Below are 20,428 nucleotides of genomic sequence, written 5' to 3' on the forward strand. Positions count from 1 at the left end.
TCTGTCTGTCTCTTGTGATATTGATTTATCTGTACCATCTTCACCCACATCACAGATATTTGACATAGATGATGAGATTGCACAGCATGATTCAGATGATGATTCATCTCCTGATTCCGATTCAGACCTCATCGATCAAAGAGTTTCACCTGTTGTAGGAGACATAGAGATCGTTGACTTTGGCACGGCATATCAGCCTAGGGAGTTGAGGATCGGATCGAATTTGTCTATAGGTGAGAGAGATAGCCTCATCCAGCTGCTCAGATCCTACTTGGACGTTTTCGCATGGTCCTATGAGGACATGCCCGGCCTTGATCCATCTATCGTCCAGCATCGTTTGCCACTTCTACCTCATGCCAGACCGGTTAAGCAGAAGTTGAGACGATTGCACCCTCGTTGGAGCTTGCAGGTGAAAGAGGAGATCCAAAAGCAGCTCAGTGTAGGATTCTTATCAGTGGTCGAGTACCTGGAGTGGCTGGCCAATGTCGTCCCTGTTCCCAAAAAGGACTGCAAAGTGAGAGTCTGTGTTGATTTCCGAGATCTCAACAAGGCCAATCTTAAGGATGATTTTTCTCTCCCATACATCGACATGCTAGTTGACAGTACAGCAGGTCACTCGATGTTGTCCTTTATGGACGGATTTTTCGGGTACAGTCAGATCTTGATGGCTCCAAAGGACATGGAGAAGACGTCCTTCATTACCGAGTAGGGTACTTATTGTTATAGAGTCATGCCATTCGGATTGAAGAACGCAAGAACCACATATCAGAGAGCAGCGCCACACTCTTCCATGACATGATGCATCAGGATGTCGAGGTTTATGTAGACGACATGATAGTGAAATCCCGAGGTAGATCGGATCACCTAGTAGCTCTGGAGAGGTTCTTTGAGAGGATCCGACAGTTTAGATTGAGATTGAATCCCAAGAAATGCACTTTCGGAGTGAATTCTGGGAAACTCTTAGGGTATATGGTCAGTGAGAGAGGCATAGAGGTAGATCCGGATAAGATCAGAGCCATCCTTGACATGCCTGCACTGAGGACAGAGGCTTCCTGGGCAGACTTCAGTACATCAGCAGATTCATTGCCAGATTGACAGACATTTGTGAGCCCATTTTCCGACTCTTGAGGAAGAGTCAACCTACTGTTTGGGATTATCAATGTTAGCGTGCATTTGAGAGGATCAGAGAGTACTTGTTGTCGCCTCCAGTGTTGGCACCTCCTACACCAGGCCATCCTTTACTCCTATACTTATCAGTCTCAGATGTGGCTTTGGGTTGCATGTTAGCTCAGCTCGATGATTCGGGCAAGGATCGAGTCATTTATTATCTGAGTAAGAGGATGTTAGACTATGAGATGAGATATGTCATGATTGAGCGCTATTGTTTGGCATTGGTTTGGGACACTCGTCGACTGAGGCATTACATGACTGAGTATTCAGTGCATTTGATATCCCGTCTAGATCCTCTGAGATATTTGTTTGATAGACCCGCCCTGGTCGGTCGCCTCATGAGATGGTTAGTACTTCTGACTGAGTTTGATATCCATTATGTCACTCAGAAGTCCATTAGAGGGACCATTGTCGCAGATCATCTAGCATCATTACCAGTTTCCGATGGTAGAGCCATTGATGATGACTTCCCAAACGAGGATGTCGCTACTGTGACTAGTCTGTCGGGTTGGCGCATGTACTTTGATGGTGCAGCTAACCATTCTAGATACGGGATATGCGTCTTGTTGATATCCCCTCATGGTGATCACATTCCCAGATCTGTTCGTTTGGCATTCTAGGATCGACATCCTGCCACGAACAACATTGTTGAGTATGAGGCTTGTATCTTGGGATTAGAGACAGCCCTCGAACTCGGGATTAGACAGATGGAGGTGTTTGGTGACTCTAATCTGGTATTGAGACAAATTCAGGGCGAATGGAAGACTAGAGATGTGAAGCTTAGGCCTTACCATGCGTATTTGGAGCTACTGGTCGGGAGATTCGATGATTTGAGATATACCCATCTGCCTAGAGCGCAGAACCAGTTTGCTGATGCTTTAGCTACTCTGGCTTCCATGATTGCCATACCTACTGACGCCACTATTCTCCCATTGTTGATCGAGTCGAGATCTGTTCCCACTTACTGTTGTTTGATTGATGATATGGAGACAGATGATGGTTTGCCATGGTATCACGACATATATCACTTTTTGAGACTCGGCATATATCCTGAGGCCGCCACGGCCAAGGATAAGAGAGCATTAAGACAGTTGGCCACTCGATTCGTGATTTGCGGCAACACATTGTACAGGCGATCACCTGACGGGATGCTATTATTGTGTTTGGACCGCGCCTCTGTCGATCAAGTGATGAGAGAGGTTCATGCGGGAGTCTGCGGACCACATATGAGAGGACATATGTTGGCTCGTAAGATCATGAGGACAGGATACTTCTGGTTGACCATGGAGACAGATTGTTGCCAGTTCGTTCAGAGATGTCCCGAGTGTCAGATACATGGAGATCTCATTCACGTGCCGCCCTCGGAGTTGCATGCATTGACTTCACCATGGCCGTTTTCAGTATGGGGTATCGATATCATCGGAAAGATTTCACCGAAATCTTCCAGTCGTCATGAGTTCATCTTGGTTGCAATCGATTACTTCACCAAGTGGGTGGAGGTCGCCTCGTATGCGAGATTGACATCAGCTGGAGTTGCTAGGTTCATCAGGTCACACATCATTTTTCGTTATGGAGTCCCTCACAAGCTTATTTCAGATAGAGGTGTACATTTCAGAGCAGAGGTCGACGCCTTAGTACAGAGACATGGCATCCGGCATCATAGATCATCTACGTATAGGCCGTAGACGAATGGGGCAGTAGAGGCCGCGAATAAGAATATCAAGAGGATATTACGGAGGATGGTCGAGACTTCTCAGGATTGGTCAGAGAAGCTCTCATTTGCACTGTGGGCTTACATGACTTCTTTTCGCACCTCTACAAGAGCCACACCCTAATCATTGGTGTACGGCATGGAGGCAGTGCTACCGGTTGAGATCGAGATGGGTTCATTGAGAATAGCCTTAGAGCAGCAGATTCCCGAGACAGATTGGGCTCAAGCTCGGTTTGATCAGCTCAATCTCCTAGATGAGAGGAGGTTGAGAGCAGCAGATCACGTTCGTGCTTATCAGAGGAAGATGGACCGCGCTTTCAAAAAGCGGGTTAAGCCGAGACCATTACATATAGGTGATTTAGTCTTGAAAGTCATCAGGGGATTGATCAGAGATCCTAGAGGGAAGTTCAGACCCAGTTGGAGCGGACCTTATTTCATCAGGGAGTTTACTCCAGAGGGCGCTGCATGGCTGATGGATTTAGATGGAAACCAGTTCTCAGAGCCAACCAATGTGGATCAGCTAAAGAGGTACTATGTTTGAGTCCATGGTCGTAGGATGGGTGGCCATCATTTCGGTTAGCTATATCCCTTTATCCCCCTTCTGATATATATAGACTATTGCTAGCCCATTGAGCCTCGCACGCCCATTATAGTCTTTCTTTTTTGTTGCCTTGCTCATATTTTCACACCGGGATAGGGGCCCTCTAGTGTATGCATGCATTGTTTAGGAGTTTTATGAGCCTTGGACCTAGGGGTGCATTCTCCTCATTATATTCTCTATATGTTTGCATCACTGCATTTTCATCTCACCTCATCGGTGGTGTTATTCGTCTCATCTTGTTTATCCTATCTACTGCTCATTTGCATCATTTTCTTCCACCCCGAGTGGTGATCCTCCTCAGTTCACTACATGGAGGATAGTCATGTCATTTCCACTATCTATCCTACGGACGTTGGTCTAGGGATCCTTAGTTTGAGAAGGTCACATCATCAGAGAGAGTTCATGTTACATTGACATTTGAGAGTATGTTATCCTTTTCTGATGTCATCTTTAGGATTTCTAGGTTTGCATTCAGAGCATGTAAAAAAAAAAAACGCTTATGTGTATTTATTTTCTATCATTGTGTATGTTGATGTTTGAGGGTCATCTGATTGATTATGTTTGTTGATGAGAGTTCGTATGTGAGCTTTCCAAGACCCTGCATTCTTTGTATTCATTTTTGTCATATGTTTTGAGAGTGAGATGAGTGACTTTCTCTTAGGAGCTCTGGGTTATCATCCATTCCATCATTGCATTCGTTATTGACATGACTTCCCTGCATATTTGTTTTGAGCGGATTATTACTCATTCTCATGTTCAGTCCTTCATCATCATCATCCTCGTTTTCACTCCTGATTCATCGTTTTCATTCCACATTTTAGCTTTTTCTTACAGTGACCCATTTTCGGGTTTGATATTCTCTTCACATCACCATTATACATCTCATTATCAGTTTGATCTGTTCCATTTGTCTCCTCATCGACACTACGTTCACATTAGGCACCATTGGGTCCCTGGCTCATGGGATTTACTATACTTGTTGCATTTCATACATGAGGGCATGGATTTTGATCATCGGGTATTTGAGCTTAGTTTCCCTTCGTTTCAATCACCTTATCACCCTAGCCTACGTTACGTCCCGTGTCTTAAGACCACCCTAAGGCCATGGGATCAGATATCGTCTTCTACGGCTTCTATGAGGACAGGTGTTCGAGATTCGGTTGACATCTAGATATTTGTCATGCATCTTCTTCTGGGAGACACTTCTCGGATGTTTAGATCCGTTTCAACCGTGTTTGGATTACCAAGATCACGTGTTTGATGAGGGATGATTCGATGTCACCTGTTTTTCCTGATTTATCGCACGTCAGATGCCATACTGGGGCATATTCCGTTTCAGAGGATCTTTATGGATCTTCGCAAATGTCACATGTTCGAGGATAGATGATTCCATGCTATCTGATCTCCTACCTATCATACATTTCGATGCCATACAGGGGCATATTTTCGTTCGGATGAGATTTACATATCATGAGGGAGTTGCGTGCTTATCCTTATTCGCGAGATGTATGTAGAGATGATGATGTATTCGCTATCCTCACGATGATTCCTTAGTGGAGCTTATCGAGAGCCCTCTAGCCAGGCCCGCGCTTTTAGATGCTTAGATGTCGCCATGCTTCCTTCCGAGAGACGCCTCTTTGATATGTGGGTTTGCTTCAGTTGCAGGCATAGATGATTTGAGCTCATCTGATTTTTCGACATGTTACATTTTCGATGCCACACTAGGGAAAATTCCCCATCTTGATCGAGATTTATAGATCCCCACTAGTTTACATGATCATCCACGGTTATGAGATTCACACCAGGTTGATGATTGATTTCATTTTGTCCTGATACTCCGAGGAGCTTCTCTTGAGTCGTTCAACCAGATTCTTACTCTTTGATATAGTCGTGGTTCTGGGACGAAGTTATGTCGAGTGCTTGGATTCCCACGTCATCATTTCAGTGCGGTACACATCAGGTCTTTTACGCATCCCCATGGCGTTATTCTCGAGTCATCAGGGCAGATCGGATACATCTGATGCCATACTGGGGCATATTTCCCTCATTTAGCCATGGAGGCGATCGTTCTCTCACATGTCCGTCGCAGTTTCCATCATTCGGCCGAGATATATTGTATTCGCCTCACTGACCATTATTCCTGAGCTCTTCATCGATATGAGCCCTCAGTGGAACATCGTTCAAGACTCATAGAGTCCCTTTAAGCCATTTCTGGCGGATTGAGATTTGCAGCGGCACGCCACACTGGGGCATACCCCCATCCTTGAGTTTATCAGGCCTTTTGTGTACTTCCTCACTACTCGATCTATTTCTTGATCTTTGTGAGTCATCATACTGGGGCATACCCCCTTTATCGCTTTTCCTAATGGGTCATACACCCCTCTCTTTGGGTTTGCCATGGTCATACACCCCTCTCTTTGGGTTTGCCATGTCTCATGCTGATTTCATGATTGTCAAACCCATTTGTCGATCTTTATAAGCCATCATCTTGTTTAGGCTTCTAGAGCCGTTACTGTCATCTTGTTTAGGCTTCCAGAGCCATTACCGTCATCTTGTTTAGGCTTCCAGAGCCATTACTGTCATCATGTTTAGGCTTCCAGAGCCATTACCGTCATCTTGTTTAGGCTTCTAGAGTCATTACCGTCATCTTGTTTAGGCTTCCAAAGTCGTTACTGTCGTCTTGTTTAGGCTTCCAGAGCTGTTACCTTCTAGTTTAGTGTTTAGAGTTGGTTTTTTGGTTTGGCTTCCAAAGCTGTTAATTTTTAGTTTAGCTTTTAGAGTTAGTTTTTTTTGGGTTGGCTTCCAGAGCTATTACTTTCTCAGTTTAGCGTTTAGAGTTAGTTTTTTTTTGGTTGGATTCCAGAGCCATTATTTTCTCAGTCTAGCATTTAGAGTTAGCTTTTTTATTCGGCTTCTAGAGCCACTATTGTCAGCTTGTTTAGGGCATCCCCCTACCAGCATCTTGTTTAGGGCATCCCCCTACTGTCATCTTATTTAGGCTTCCAGAGCCATTATTTTCTCGGTCTAGCATTTAGAGTTAGTTTTTTTTTTTTTTTGGTTTGGCTTCCAAAGCTGTTATTCTCTAATTTAGCGTTTAGAGTTAGTTTTTTTTTTGGGTTGGCTTTCAGAGCTATTATTTTCTCAATCTAGCATTTAGAGTTAGTTTTTTTGGTTTGGCTTCCAGAGCTGTTATTCTCTAGTTTAGCGTTTAGAGTTAGTTTTTTTTGGGTTGGCTTCTAGAGCTATTACTTTCTCAGTCTAGCGTTTAGAGTTAGTTTTTGGTTTGGCTTCCAGAGCTGTTGTTTTCTAGTTTAGCTTTTAGAGTTAGTTTTTTTTTGGGTTGGCTTCCAGAGCCATTATCCTTCTAGTTTAGCTTTTAGAGTTAGTTTTTGGTTTGGCTTCCAGAGTTGTTGTTTTCTAGTTTAGCTTTTAGAGTTAGTTTTTTGGTTTGGTTTCCAGAGCCATTATTCTTCTAGTTTAGTGTTTAGAGTTAGCCTTTTGGTTTGGCTTCCAGAGCTGTTGTTTTCTAGTTTAGCTTTTAGAGTTAGTTTTTGGTTTGGCTTCCAAAGCTGTTATTTTCTAGTTTAGCGTTTAGAGTTAGCTTTTTGGTTTGGCTTCCAGAGCCGTTATTTTTCTCAGTTTAGCATTTAGGGTCAGTCCCGTCATTCAGAGTCACAGTTCCTAGCATTCATATTCTCTGGCATTGCACGTCTCACCTTCATGGATTTGCACTTATTCTCACTCACCTCACTCAGTCACCCTGTGTGTATCGCTTATTCATCATTGCTTGTCCAGATTCCTGTTCATTTGCACATGACACAGTCCCTTGAGTTCACGACACATACCTTGATCGTGTTGTTAAACACCTTACATTTGTCCTTTTCATGTAGCTCAGATTGGGTAGTCTCCTTTGGGCGTAGTCTGTTTCATTCTTCAAAGTGGTTTGACCGTTACTTATCTTTGATCTGGTCTTTCGAGTCACTTTTGGAGATATCTTAGAGGGAGCCTGAGTCCTTAGTACGGCTTCAGAGGCCTTCGAGACATCATTTTCCTTTTAGGATCAGAGCCTTTGTGTTCGTCTGTTAACCTTTTGAGTCGTGTTTCACTAACATCCCTGTGGGGGTCTTTTTGGTTCTTCGGTAAAGTTCACTTCATTCCACTCACTATTCACACTTTCTTTTCACTCCATTGTTCACATTCTTTATAATCGTGAACTCAACCGAAGAGGGGCATATTTGTAGACCCCCCATTTGGGGCCATTCTGGCAGCTGCTCATTTTGCCACGTGGAAGAGCCTTGCTCCACCACGTGTCTTCTCTTGAGAGGCTGGTGCGGAATCAGATGATGCTTTTAGGATGCTAATGGAGGTTTGACAGGTGGTATAGGATTCTTCTAAAAGAAGGGAGCGTGTTTTCCGTTAGGAGGGGTTGCCAGCTACATGAAGGGAGTGGTGGAGGCTGGCAGCTGCAGGAAGGTGGTCTGGGCTGCCATTGGGTGATTTTTTTTGGGGAGGCCGTTAGAGATATTTTGAAGGGGGGATTTCTTTTACTTTAGGAGGTTTTTGAGAGCTACTGGAAGAGACAAGAAAGCAGAGAGGAGGGGCGTATGAGGGAGAGAACCAGAGAGAGGGAGCAGAGAGGTTTGAGGCTGCAGAGGAGGGGGTTTTTTCAAGGTTGTTTGACAGAAATTTTGGGCGTATTTTTGGCTAGCTGGAGCATAGAGAAGGATAACAGAGGAAATAAGCATCTGCAGGTGAGTTTGAGGTGAGTTTCTTGCTTATTTTGATTCATATTCTTCTCATTCTTTTCTCATTTTGGTTTGCTCTGCATTGCTCATCAATTTGTGTTGGATCATCTATATTGAATTTTGTTGATTTCGGGATCGTTTTTATACTCTGTTGTTGTTGATCTTACTGTTGTTCTTGTGCTTTGGCTTGGAGTTAATAGAACTCTGTTCTTCACGTATTTTGTGACTTTGGCTTGAGATCTCCTCACCTGTATTAGCCCATGGATATCACCTAAAATGAGGCTTGAATCACTCATGTTTTTTTCTTTTTTTTTGCTTTATTTCTCTTTTATCCTTCCCTCGTTTTTTTGGTTTTGGATCCTTTTCTGCCATTTTTGTTCCTCTACTGCTGGCGCGTGTGAAGAACTGAGCATCATAGTTGGTTCGACTACCTACTGAGTGTGCAATTGTTGAGTTGATTGCTAAAATGGATGAATGTTTTTAATGGATGGGCAGAATTTCTTCATATCTCATGATGATATTTTGGGATAATTTTGATGCTATGGGTTTGCAAGAAAGTCGTCTCAGAGCAGTCTATTTGTGAATTGGTAGAATGTCAAGCCTCGATTCAGGTACCTATTCGTGAGCTTACATAATGGTTTGAGAAGATTATGGGGACACTTAATGGCTACCTTGGATTGAAAGTATATGCATATATTATTGGGACCAATACCTGTGAAGACCAGTGTACCCTCTCAAGCATAATTTATGTTGTAGATGGCATATCTGGTCGCGTGTTTCACATGATGCGCTAAGACAAATTCTTAGTTTGAGGTCTAATTATACTTGCTGAGACGAACAGTGGGGATATTACAGCTGGTAGGTTTTCCATGAGCGATAAAAGAAAAATACATTGAAAAGAATAAGTTGAGAGTGATCTTGACCAGTCCACCCTTTTCACCAGTGCTATCACCCATCAACAGAGTATTGGAATGTGTCCTAGATTATGAAGTTTTGGTGCCAAATAGCTACCCCACATCACATGTTTGCTCTCTACCATCCATTTTTAATCAGATTCCCTTTTAATCTTCTCACGTGCATGCATGAACCCTTGCATAAATCTCTCCATGTGTCGATCCATTAATTGATTTCACACCCATTTGCCCATCCCTTCCTACTCATATTCATACCCACTATACCCAAAATGCTTCATCAATTGTCTGGTTCATACTGACCATATCCATTATCACTCACTCTTGCATATGTCCATTCACCCGCCCCATTAACTCGCTCTCTCTCATCACTTTCCCCATCCATCATACCCATCCATCCTACCATGATCACGTGAGGTGCTGGTCTAAGCTAAGATGTGAAATGCTTGTGAAGAAGGGCAAGAATACGGGTGTAAGTTAATGAAATTGATGCTGATCAAGATGGCATCATTGAGTTCCCTGAGCTTTTGAATAATGGTATGCAATATGAAAGAGTTGTTTGGAACTTGGATGAAGACGGGTAAAGAGGTTGCATATTGACGAAAAGAAAGGTCCAAATGAGAACCGTTTTTGGAGCTGTGTTCACCCCTCCTGTTCAGCATTTATAGGTGTACCACCACAGCAATTCGGCATTTGCTGGAGGAAACACCTTTTCATACATAATGCATCTCTTATACGGATTTGAAGTTGTTGTGCATGGGCTAATGGAAGAACTCTAAAGCTCATCTCCAATTCCTCTGTTTCTTTCATCACGTTGTCAGAGGGGTTTGCAAGAAATGACCATGACTGTGATCAACATCCTTATCAAAGATGACGTGACTTGCAGGAAATACTACCTGTATGACCCAACCAATGAGACTGCTGGAGTCTTTGTGCCAGCCCAAATACTTTATGATGCATTCCGTGGAAAGTATCACAATGCTACTGGAGTAATCACCTTGCTTTTTATCATATGGGAATCTTTCTTCTTTGGTGGACTTTCAATCACGACCAGTGCAGCCAGAGTGGTATATGTTTTGTCAAGAGATGAAGGGATTCCTTTTTCATCCATATGGCGAAAAGTTCACCTAAAGCATAAGGTTCCTTCAAATGCAGTGTGGCTTTGTGCAGTCATCTGCATTCTTCTTGGGTTCCCAATCTTGAAAGTCAATGTGGTCTTTACTGCTATAACTTCAATATGCACAATTAGATGAGTGGGTGGTTATGCAGTTCCAATCTTTGCAAGGATGGCGATGGCTGAGAAGAACTTCAAACTAGGGCCATTTTATTTGGGCAAAGCGAGAAAACCAGTTTGCTTGGAAATGGTTCAGAGATCAAAACATAAAGGGTAAAGCTGGATTTCACCCACAGTTGAAGAATTGGCCGGAGCTTTGAAAAGTCATGACCTCTTTATATATATTGGCCATGGAAGTGGGGCACAGTATATTCCCAAGCATGAGATTCAGAAACTGGAAAATCGTGCTGCTACTCTCCTAATGGGATGCAACAGTGGATCATCGTCTTTAAATGGGCAATACACTCCGTAAGGTACTCATCTTTCCTAACTATCAGCTGGTTCCCCTGTTATAGTTGTCAATCTATGGGAAGTAACTGATAAGGATATTGACTGATTTGGTAAGGCCATGCTTGATGCTTGGTTGAGAGAAAGATCATCTCCTTCTATGGTTTGTGCCCAGTGCCGTTTGGTTGCTGAATTGAAGTCCATGAGCATAACTGGTGGTAAAGGAGATGCTAAGAAGAAAATTCCAATGAAGAACAAGGTCAGCGCTACAAGTTTGGGTACATTCAATGTGGATTTCAGACCATGAAAACAAGCTGTTTGTCAAACAAAATGACTCAGGAGTCCGTTTGCCACCTACTCCAGACCATCTGCTGCATGGTTTGCAAGGCCACCTTTGGGCCATGTGGCATTCTTGGTTTTCTTCTTATTTGATTTTTGAAAATGATTTCTCAAATCCCCTTTTGTAAATATTTTTCTCAAATTCTGATTTTCAAATAATCCAAATTTTCCCATTTTCCATCCTTAGAATTTTTGGATACCGAAATCCCATTTTCAATAAAATTTGGTTGCCATTTTCCTTCCGGCAAGCCTCTTTTGCATTTTCTTTGTTTTTTAAAATGTTTTTTAAAATAAGTAAGAATTAAATTATGTAATTCCAAGTGATGGAATTTATGGAATTGATTCATACAAGAATAAAACGGGCTATGGTAGGGGCCCGACATCAAATAAATTTTCTTCAAAATAAGAGTGAATTTGAATGAAAGGCTACGTGTGCTATTAATGCTTTCTTTATCTTGTTCGATGACATAAGTGACGTAGTTGTGATCATTATTGTGCACTAACCCTCTCTCTTAATAACGCATAGTGGCTCGCTGCTCAGGTACGCACTAATTCTTACTCTGGTTAGTCTATATGCATTTTTTGACTCCCGTATGTGCATGATTCGCTCCGAGTATTTCATTGATTTATTCATCAATTATCATGTCAGCTTCATTTTATTAGTAGAGACCCGACTTTAGGGACTTAGAGGGGTGCTACGGTGTTTACCGTACCTTCCCAATAAGTAACCTGACCCCCGAACCCGATCCGGTTTTTCACAGACCACCTTTTCCAAAATAAGGAGTCACACTTAGAGTTTTTCTTTCTTATTTTGTTTACCCTTTTAAAAATAAAACAAAAATAAGTGGCGACTCCAAGTCAGTTTTTAATGAATAAAAATCAATTTTTCAAAAATAAGAAAATCGAGCTCGTCATTCAAGTGGGAAACGCATGAGCCGAAATGCGGGGTCCACACATGTGCAATTACTTATCAATTTAGCATCATTTGGAATAGTTTGGTTTTGAAAATTCTAATATTAATCGATTTGACTATTAAATTTGAAATTATTTTTAAAAATTACTAGATTCATTAATTAATTGAGGAAGTTAAAAAAGTGTTCGGATTGGAATTAGTTAAAGACATGCCTAGTGCACAAGCCCCAACCATTTTAAAGCCTAAAAAAAAACCTTGGTGCAACATTAGCAACTACTAAGATAAGTAACATTTTCCAATATTATTTTTGAAAGATAAAATAAAGTTTGAACAAAACAAATAATGGTTTACATTCTCTTTTGAAAAATTTTCAAATAGGCAAAAAGTTTTCAATATGATTTTAGTAAGCCAAAAAATGTATTTTGGCCTAAAAAAAAAGACTAGGTTTTTAGCTTTATAAAATTGCAAAGTATCATAAAAACTATTTTGTGAAATGAGCTTTTAAGTGGTAAGCCTTGTATCATAAGCCTGGTATCATTTATAACTATTACGAGAGAGGAGGTCGTATTAGTGTTAACCGTCTTTTAAGAAAATCCTCTCATGTTGTATCTAATTATAAATTAGGTTGGATTTCAAAAAATAGGAACACAAACCTTCTAGGACCTAAAAATATATGATTATCAAAGGTTATTGAAATATGTTTTGTTAGAATCCAACAAAGAAGAAAGGAAGATTTGTCTACCTCGGAGACAATGCAAAAAAAGAGATCATTGGTATTTAGTAATATTATTTTACCAAATATAAATCATATTTGAGAAAGATATTTTAAACATCATTTTTTGATCTATCATTTGAATGTAAGTGCTTCATATTTTTTAAATCAAAATAATTTTTTTTAAGAAAAACTTAATTTAAATCAATAATGGAGTATCTCATAGATTTTTTTATTTGAAAAAAATCCTCTTTGTTAAGAGATTATCAAAGTGATGATGAGTTATGGATTGAAGAACAATGTGTTAGGTTTTCTTTATTTATGCATAATAATAATAACCTTAATTCCTACGGAATAATCAAAACCCTAATTTTTACAAGGATTTTAGAACAATATGATTTTCACAACTCTATTATTAAGATAGAAAAGCAAAAACATACCTTTAATCCTTAGGGGATTTTTGAAGAGACCAAATAATAAGCATAATAGAAACTGTGTTTCTCCCCCTTAATGCCTTCACCCTTAGGTTTTCTCTTATACACATTATTGATGGGATAGAATGCTTATTTATAGGGTAGAGAGAGGACCAGTTTTCCTTATAGAATCACAAGTACACTTTCCATAAAAGTGTCTTTAATTTAGGAAACTAGCTTATTGCAAACTGACCAATAGAATTTTAGCTTTATTATTTATTAAACTATAATTAATTTGATATTTAAATAAATATCACATAATAATTTACACATGGACCATAGAAAATTCTTATAGAATGTGGATGAAGCTTAATTTAATAACAAGGAAAAAATGGAGGAGAATGCAAAATGAGATAAAAAATGAAGAAAAAAAAAATCTACATCAAAGAGATGAAGAAAACAAAGAATCTTTTGAAAGAATGAAGATAACACCACTCATCATAAAAGGATCTAATTGGTAAATGGAGGTAAAAAAAATTTCCCTCTTAACGTTCCAAATTGGTTTTGCTATCTTAATCCTATTAACTTTAATTTTTTCATAGAGCAAAATTAATAATTTCTTTTTATTATGGTAATGCAAAAAAAAAAGAAAAAAGAAAAATAATTTTAATAAAATTAGTACAATTGGCAACTCAAGGTTTTGTCAAAGAAGACAACATAATTTTAGGTGTAAAATCCTAATTTTAAAATAAAGAAATAAATAAAATAAATCAAAAGGAGTAGGAACTTAAACCCCAATTATAAATAATAAGCCTTTTTTTTTCACTTTTTTGTTTATAACACAAAGACTAAAGATATCGAAAAACGAAAGATTAAAGGTTTGAGAGCTTAGAGTTTCAAGATCAATTTTTCTATGTTAGATTTGAACCCTTTTAGTATTTTAAATTTGTTAAACAGTTTTGAACAATTTAAATATTCTATTGAAAAATCTCAATCTAGAATATGGTATGATTTATTTAATTTTAAATAAAAATGAAAAATGTATGAATATAGGGGTCTGTAGACCCCCATATGGGGCTTGTTTTTTTTCATTTGCTGCAGGTCAAACTTCTTGCCAAGTGGAGGGCTCTTAAAGAGCTAGATGCTGCTTCCTGGTTGGGTGGTCAATGAATCAGGTAGTGGGTTGGAAATGCAATGGGGTGGAGACACTTGTTGGAAGAGATTCAGAGGAGCTTTTTGACTGTTAGAGAGAAGCTTTTTGTGAGGGGAGAGGGCAGTTTTGGTTATTCTTTTGAGGTGTGAGGGGGACCCCCCCCTCTCTGACCATGAATCCCGACCAGATGGGACAGGTAGCCAGGAAGCTGAGGGCTTGATGTCGGCTGCAGCAGGCGTGCAGCAGCAGGGAGAGTGGTTGGGCAAGCCATGCTTGGTGACCGGTGAATAGGAGGAGACACCGAAAAAGAAAAGAAAAGAAAAGACACAAAGAGAAGAAAAAAGGGAAAAATGGAGAGGTTTTTTAGGAGGGAAAGAGTATGGGTTGAACTTGAAGAGGAAACTAAGAACAGAGGAGCGTAGAGTTGCTGGGGAGTCCAGGACACAGAGCTGAGAAGGGAGATTTCCAGGTATGACTATTTGTTTTTTTTTTTTTGTATATTTTCCATTTTTGTTCAGACTGTCTAGGTCTGATTCTCAGTGATTTTTCATTTCTGCTTGTTGGGTTGTTCTGTTTTGGTGATTACTGATTAAATATTGGAAGAGTTTGCTGTATTTTATGCCCTATTCTGACGAGTATTTTTCCATCTTAACTCACTGGATGTTGGACCCATGGATGAAATGATGAAATGGGTCCGATATGCTGGTTAAAGTCTTCATGTTCTTCTTCTTGTTGCTATCCTGTTATCTCCTTGTTTTCTTTTCCTCCCTGAGTGCATACTCAAGGCTCCAAAGTCTCATCTGCTTTCCGTGAAGCATCAAGCCATGCCCTCCTTGTGGCTAGAATCTGGGTTTTCAGTGATGATGAGAACAAGCCTTTTCAATTTTCTCCAAGCTTTCGCAGTCAGCAAATACCCAAGGTTGCATACTACCAGGCATATTCGTCGGCTAGACGTGGAGGCATCTGCTGGTGCCCTGCCCACTGTGTTTATGCCCATGCCCATGCCTTCGCTCTGCATGACCCCTATCTCTATTCTCATGCAAGCGCGTCCCACCTTCTCCGGATGTCTCACATCCAGAATTCTGTCTGCCGACATTCCACCCTCTCCGGATGCCTCACATCCGGAATCCTGTCCGCCCGACATTCCACCTCCTCCGGATGCCTCACATCCGGAATTCTGTCCGCCGACATTCCACCTTCTCTGGATGCCTCACATCCGGAATCCTGTCAGCCCGAAATTCCACCTCTTCCGAATGCCTCACATCCGGAATTCTGTCCGTCGAAGTTCCACCTTCTCTGGATGCCTCGCATCCGGAATTCTGTCCGTCGACGTTCCACCTTCTCCGGATGCCTCGCATCCGGAATTCTGTCCGTCGACATCCCACCTTCTCCGGATGTCTCACATCCGACGCCTGACGCCAGATGGGAGAGGGGGGCGATTTAACTTCCCCCGTCAGACATGTCCGGATCCTCGTTTTATGACTTCTTTTTTTAAACCATTTCAAAGCATCCTATCTTTCATCCTTAGAGTTTTTAAGATCACCCAAGAGTCCCATTTCCAATAAAATTTTGCTGTCATCTTTCTTTCTGGCAAGCAATTTTCACAACTCTTCTGTTTTTTAAAATGTTTTGAAATAAGCATAGATTCAATCCCGTAATTCCGAATAATGGAGTTTATGGAATTAATTCATGCAAAAATAAACGGGCTTTGGTGGGGGCCCCACATAAGTGACTTTATAATTGATTAATTGATTAATTTAACTGCCATGCATGATTGATCTTATTCTGCTCTGTGACATGCATGCTATTATTCCTTAATTGTGCACTAACCCTCTCTCTTGATAGCGCATGGTGGCTCGTTGCCCAGGTACACACCTACTTTCACTTTGGTAATTGTCTAAGCATATTTTGATTCTCACGTGTGCATGATTTATTCTGGGTACTCATTGATTTACTCGTCCATTGTCATGATTACTTCATTTTATTAGTAGAGACCCGTAGCTTCCTGATGAGTAACCTGACCCCCGAACCTGATTCGATTTTTCACAGACCACCTTTTCCAAAATAAGGAGTCACACTTAGGGTTTTTCTTTCTTATTTTGTTTACCCTTTAAAAATAAAACAAAAATAAGTGACGACTCCAAGTCAGTTTTCTCAATCAAATAAAATCAATTTTTCAAATTAAGAATCGAGCTCGCCATCGAGTGGGAGACGCATGAGCCGAAATGCGGGGTCCACAGGGTCTTTATTGATGGATATGGGAATCAAATGAGTAGATGTAAATAATAAAAATGAAAAATAGATCCTAATGTGAAAAAAATAGAAAATAGAAAAAATGTGTGGATATGTGTAGAGGCCGAGGTTGAAGGGAAAAAAAGAAGAAAACGAGAAGGAAAGGAGGAAGGGAGTGTGATGGCTACTTGTGAATTAGAGGAGGAGATTATGAGAATGCATGAATTGTAGCATGATTTGAAAACAAAAGAAAAAAAAAAAAAAGAAGAAAGAAATTCCCTAAAAAAGAAAGCAAATGGGCTGGCAGACCCTAGGCCCAGAAGTTGGGATTCGGATCCTCTTTCCAAAATCCAAACCCAACTTCGGGTGTTTTTGACCCATCATCCTGCTAAAAAATTATGAGTTAGAAGTTAGAAGAGCCGCAGGGGTCCTTGGTTGAGCTGCCGCCAAGTTCTCTGAAGGGGGAACCTCCGAGAAGAAAACGAGCATTCGAAAGGAAGAGGAGTGTGAGGAGAAAGAAAACACAACTCAGTCTCTCTAATGGCAACGTCGTTCCACGCTCAGGCAGTCAAGTCCCTTAACAAATCCTCCGGTCGCAAGCGTTTTGTAGTAAGTTTTCTCACCTAAACCCTAAACCCTAAACCCTAATCTCTTTGCCCCTTGTTTGCTTTCCCAGAAAATAAACTGAGCCCTAAGGAAAACGAAAGAAAGTAAATTCCAATATGTTCTCTTTTTTCTGAAGCAGCCAAATGCTGCTCTCTGCTGCCTCCTGTCCAAGGCTTGAATTTTCCGTTGCTTGCTTCAATCCTAATAATGAAAAATTAGAGGATTAAGATTTTATGACCTTTTTTTTTGCCCCTTTTTGAGTTTCCTTCAGTTTCTTAAAATCCAAAGTAGCATATCCGTTCGTCTTCTGTTTCAGAAACTTCATATACATTTTTGTTTCTCCAATTATGTATTTTCCTATTTTTGTTTGGTGATAACTGGTTAAAATTGGTTTTTGTGTATAGTTCAAGAACTTTTCTCAGCGGCTAGAGGAAATTGAAATCGATGTCTTTAGGAGCCTTGATCCTCTCAAGACCGAGCCATCTGAGGGATCATCCTTTTTCCGTGACTGCCTTGTACAATGGAGGGTATGCCGTATTTTATTTATTTCAGTCTTTCTTTCATTACTTATAAATTGTTGTGGTGATAGTTGGAATTGTTTGTTTATCTATATATAAGTGGAGAAAATGTTAGCTAAAAGCTATAGGCTATGTTTGGTTCCAGGAAATTTTGAGGGATAATGCAAATGAAAGAAAATATAGAGGAAAAGTAAAAGGAATGAAAAAAGTGAAGGAAAATAAAATCAAATTTAAATAATTTTAAAATGAATAAGTTTTTAATTAATTTTAATTATATTTGATTTTCTTTCGCATTGTCCATAATAAGACCAAACATGGGAAAATCATTTTCGTTAACCTTTTTTTTCCTTCCTTGGTACTTTTGTGGAACCAATCATAGCAATAAGGTTGAGGTGATTAAAAACATAGGCCCAAAGAAATCTTGGTTCCAATAAGAAGAAGCATGATGGCATGTGGCTTTGAGTTTGATGTGATTCATTCACTCATTCAAAGAGCTATTTACAATCATAAGCATTTCTGGTAATACCAGGATAGAATTGTGCTGTGAAAAAGGAATCATGTATGTGAGCCAAAGTAATTGAGAGTGAAGGCTTTGTGGAGTTAAGCTTATTTGATTTGAGTTTGAGTAGTTGGTACAGACAACGTCCAAAAAGTGTGAAGGAGTCTAAATCTTTTAGTTAAGAGCTCAAAGCCTCAAACAATCAACCAACTGTGCAAACAGGCATTAACATGAGCTTAGTTTTTTCTTTTTCTTTTAATATTAATTTTTAAAAAATATTCTGTGTTTTTTTATTTTATTTTTATATATATTTTTTTAATTTTATGCTTTTGGCTTAAAAAATAGAAATAACTTGTTCGATTTGCAGCTTGGGCTTTTAGGCATTTCATGGAAATGAATCGAGGGGTTTTAGCTCTCATGGAAATTGAATATATCGACTGAATTTGAAATAGTAATTGAAACGTCTTTGGTTTGGTTGTTTTTTTTTGTTTTTTTGTTTTTTTTAACCAATGGGAAAAAAAGCACGCCCTGTGGAAGTTAATAGAAGTTGGAAAAGCAGCATCATTTGTATTGTATTAATAAATATTAGATATGGAAGGTTATGTCATGTAACTGCGTTTTGTCAGCAAGAAATATGGAATATAACAAACTTGTTTGAAAGTAGGCTGTCTTGGATTTTTACAATGGGCATTTTAGGACTTTCATGAAAGGCCTAGAATATTCTATTTTATTTGACTTTAATGGGAATCCCTGCAAGTTACACAGATTTGCCTGTCATAATTCTGTTTTAGAATGGATCAATTAAATTTCTCCAAGACTTTTATTTGGTTAAATATCTTAATCTATGTTTTATTTCCCTTCTCCTTCCTTTTATATTGTTCTTGATGATTTATTTGTATCATCACAACCCAGGAATTAAATACTGCAGAGGATTTTATTTCATTCTATGAGGAAATGATGCCCTTGGTACAAACACTACCCCAGGTGCTATTGCACAAGGAATTGATAATCTCAAAGGTTCTTGCTAGATTAGAAATGACAGCAAGATTATCACTTGAGCCTATGCTCAGGTATGTTTCCATTTTATAAAATTATTTATACTACACAGTAAAATGTTTGACATGGAGTGAAAACACTCTCTGAATCATATGTTATTGTTATTTATTTCCTTTTTTGTCTTCTTTCTGTAGTGATAGAGTTTTTTTCGCTATCCTGATATTTTAGATTCTAGAAATATTCGTAGGTCATGCTTTATTTTGTACACTAGTTTCTTTTAATATATCAATTGCATTACAATAACTATCTTATATATATTGTCAGTCATGTGAATTGTTTGAGGCAGGGCCAGGTAAGTTGATTGGTTTGTGGTTAGAATTTCCTGTCATAATTTTTATACCTTACTTCTGGAAGGTTAGTCTTTCCTTTGTTAGATTATTCTTTATCATTGGTCCATTGCTTTAACATCTTTCACTTTTGGAGCAAATGATTGTTTGATGTGGTTTTGAAACTTTGATTTTTCAAGGTCTTGGTTTCAAGGTTCTTTGAACTAATTTTTTGTTTTGTTCTTGGCCAAGGTAGTCTGACAATTTTAAGTAACCTGCTTCTTTTGAGTGATGTGTGTACTGGATTAGCCTTTAGAGCTTATTTTTGTAACTTCTTTAGAATGGGTGTTGTATCAATTTAAAGCATCAATGTGATGTTCATATGTGGTTCAATTAATGTGGTACTATAGAATTGGAAATTATTTTATCAAGTAGTTCATGTGTTGGAGAAAATTCTGTCATTCTTAAAAAGATGCATGCATATGTGTGTGTGTGTGTAACACATGTTTGTCTTGTTAATTGACACTTTTTTTTTTTGTTCTTTTTAAAGCCTAATGCAACTGTGCATATAGTTTTGACTAAAATATAAATCTGAGTTAGTGTCTTTGTAACTTATTTCTTTTAAACACCATGTTTTGTAAGGGTGAAAAATGATCATTTTGTATCTTCAGGTTGATTGGAGCTTTATCAAGAGATCTCTTGGAGGACTTCTTCCCGTGAGTATCTTCTTCCTCTAGATCGAATTTATCATGTAGCTATGGGCATTAAGTTTCATCTCTTGCTCATCTCTATATTAACTGGTATCTAGTGTATTTTTTTTTTCTTTCCATTGACAGTAAATATGTTAGGTCCAGTGAGTTGCATATTTTTGCAGGAATTAGTGACATGTAAACATAACCATCTATTTGGATGGTGCATTTTTACTCTAAAATAGAGGATGATTTCACAGATCATTGGCGCTCCTAAAGGAAGCTTTCATCCAGACATCCAGATTTTAGACCATCTATTGAGCTAGCAATAAA

General features: G+C 39.3%; 1 protein-coding gene across 1 annotated transcript in view; it reads left to right on the forward strand.

Moving 5' to 3' along the window:
* Window positions 1-16,741: 16,741 nt before the first annotated feature.
* Window positions 16,742-20,428, forward strand: part of LOC100255444 (uncharacterized) — a 71,596-nt gene continuing 67,909 nt past the window's right edge. The window contains exons 1-4 of the mRNA XM_010652025.3: window positions 16,742-17,070; window positions 17,472-17,594; window positions 18,997-19,154; window positions 20,078-20,122. Of these exons, the coding sequence (XP_010650327.1) occupies window positions 17,002-17,070; window positions 17,472-17,594; window positions 18,997-19,154; window positions 20,078-20,122 (395 nt within the window). The 5' untranslated portion in view covers window positions 16,742-17,001. The remainder of the gene's footprint in view (window positions 17,071-17,471; window positions 17,595-18,996; window positions 19,155-20,077; window positions 20,123-20,428) is intronic.

The sequence above is a fragment of the Vitis vinifera genome, chromosome 5 (genome assembly GCF_030704535.1).
Source record: "Vitis vinifera cultivar Pinot Noir 40024 chromosome 5, ASM3070453v1".
Classification (NCBI taxonomy): domain Eukaryota; kingdom Viridiplantae; phylum Streptophyta; class Magnoliopsida; order Vitales; family Vitaceae; genus Vitis; species Vitis vinifera.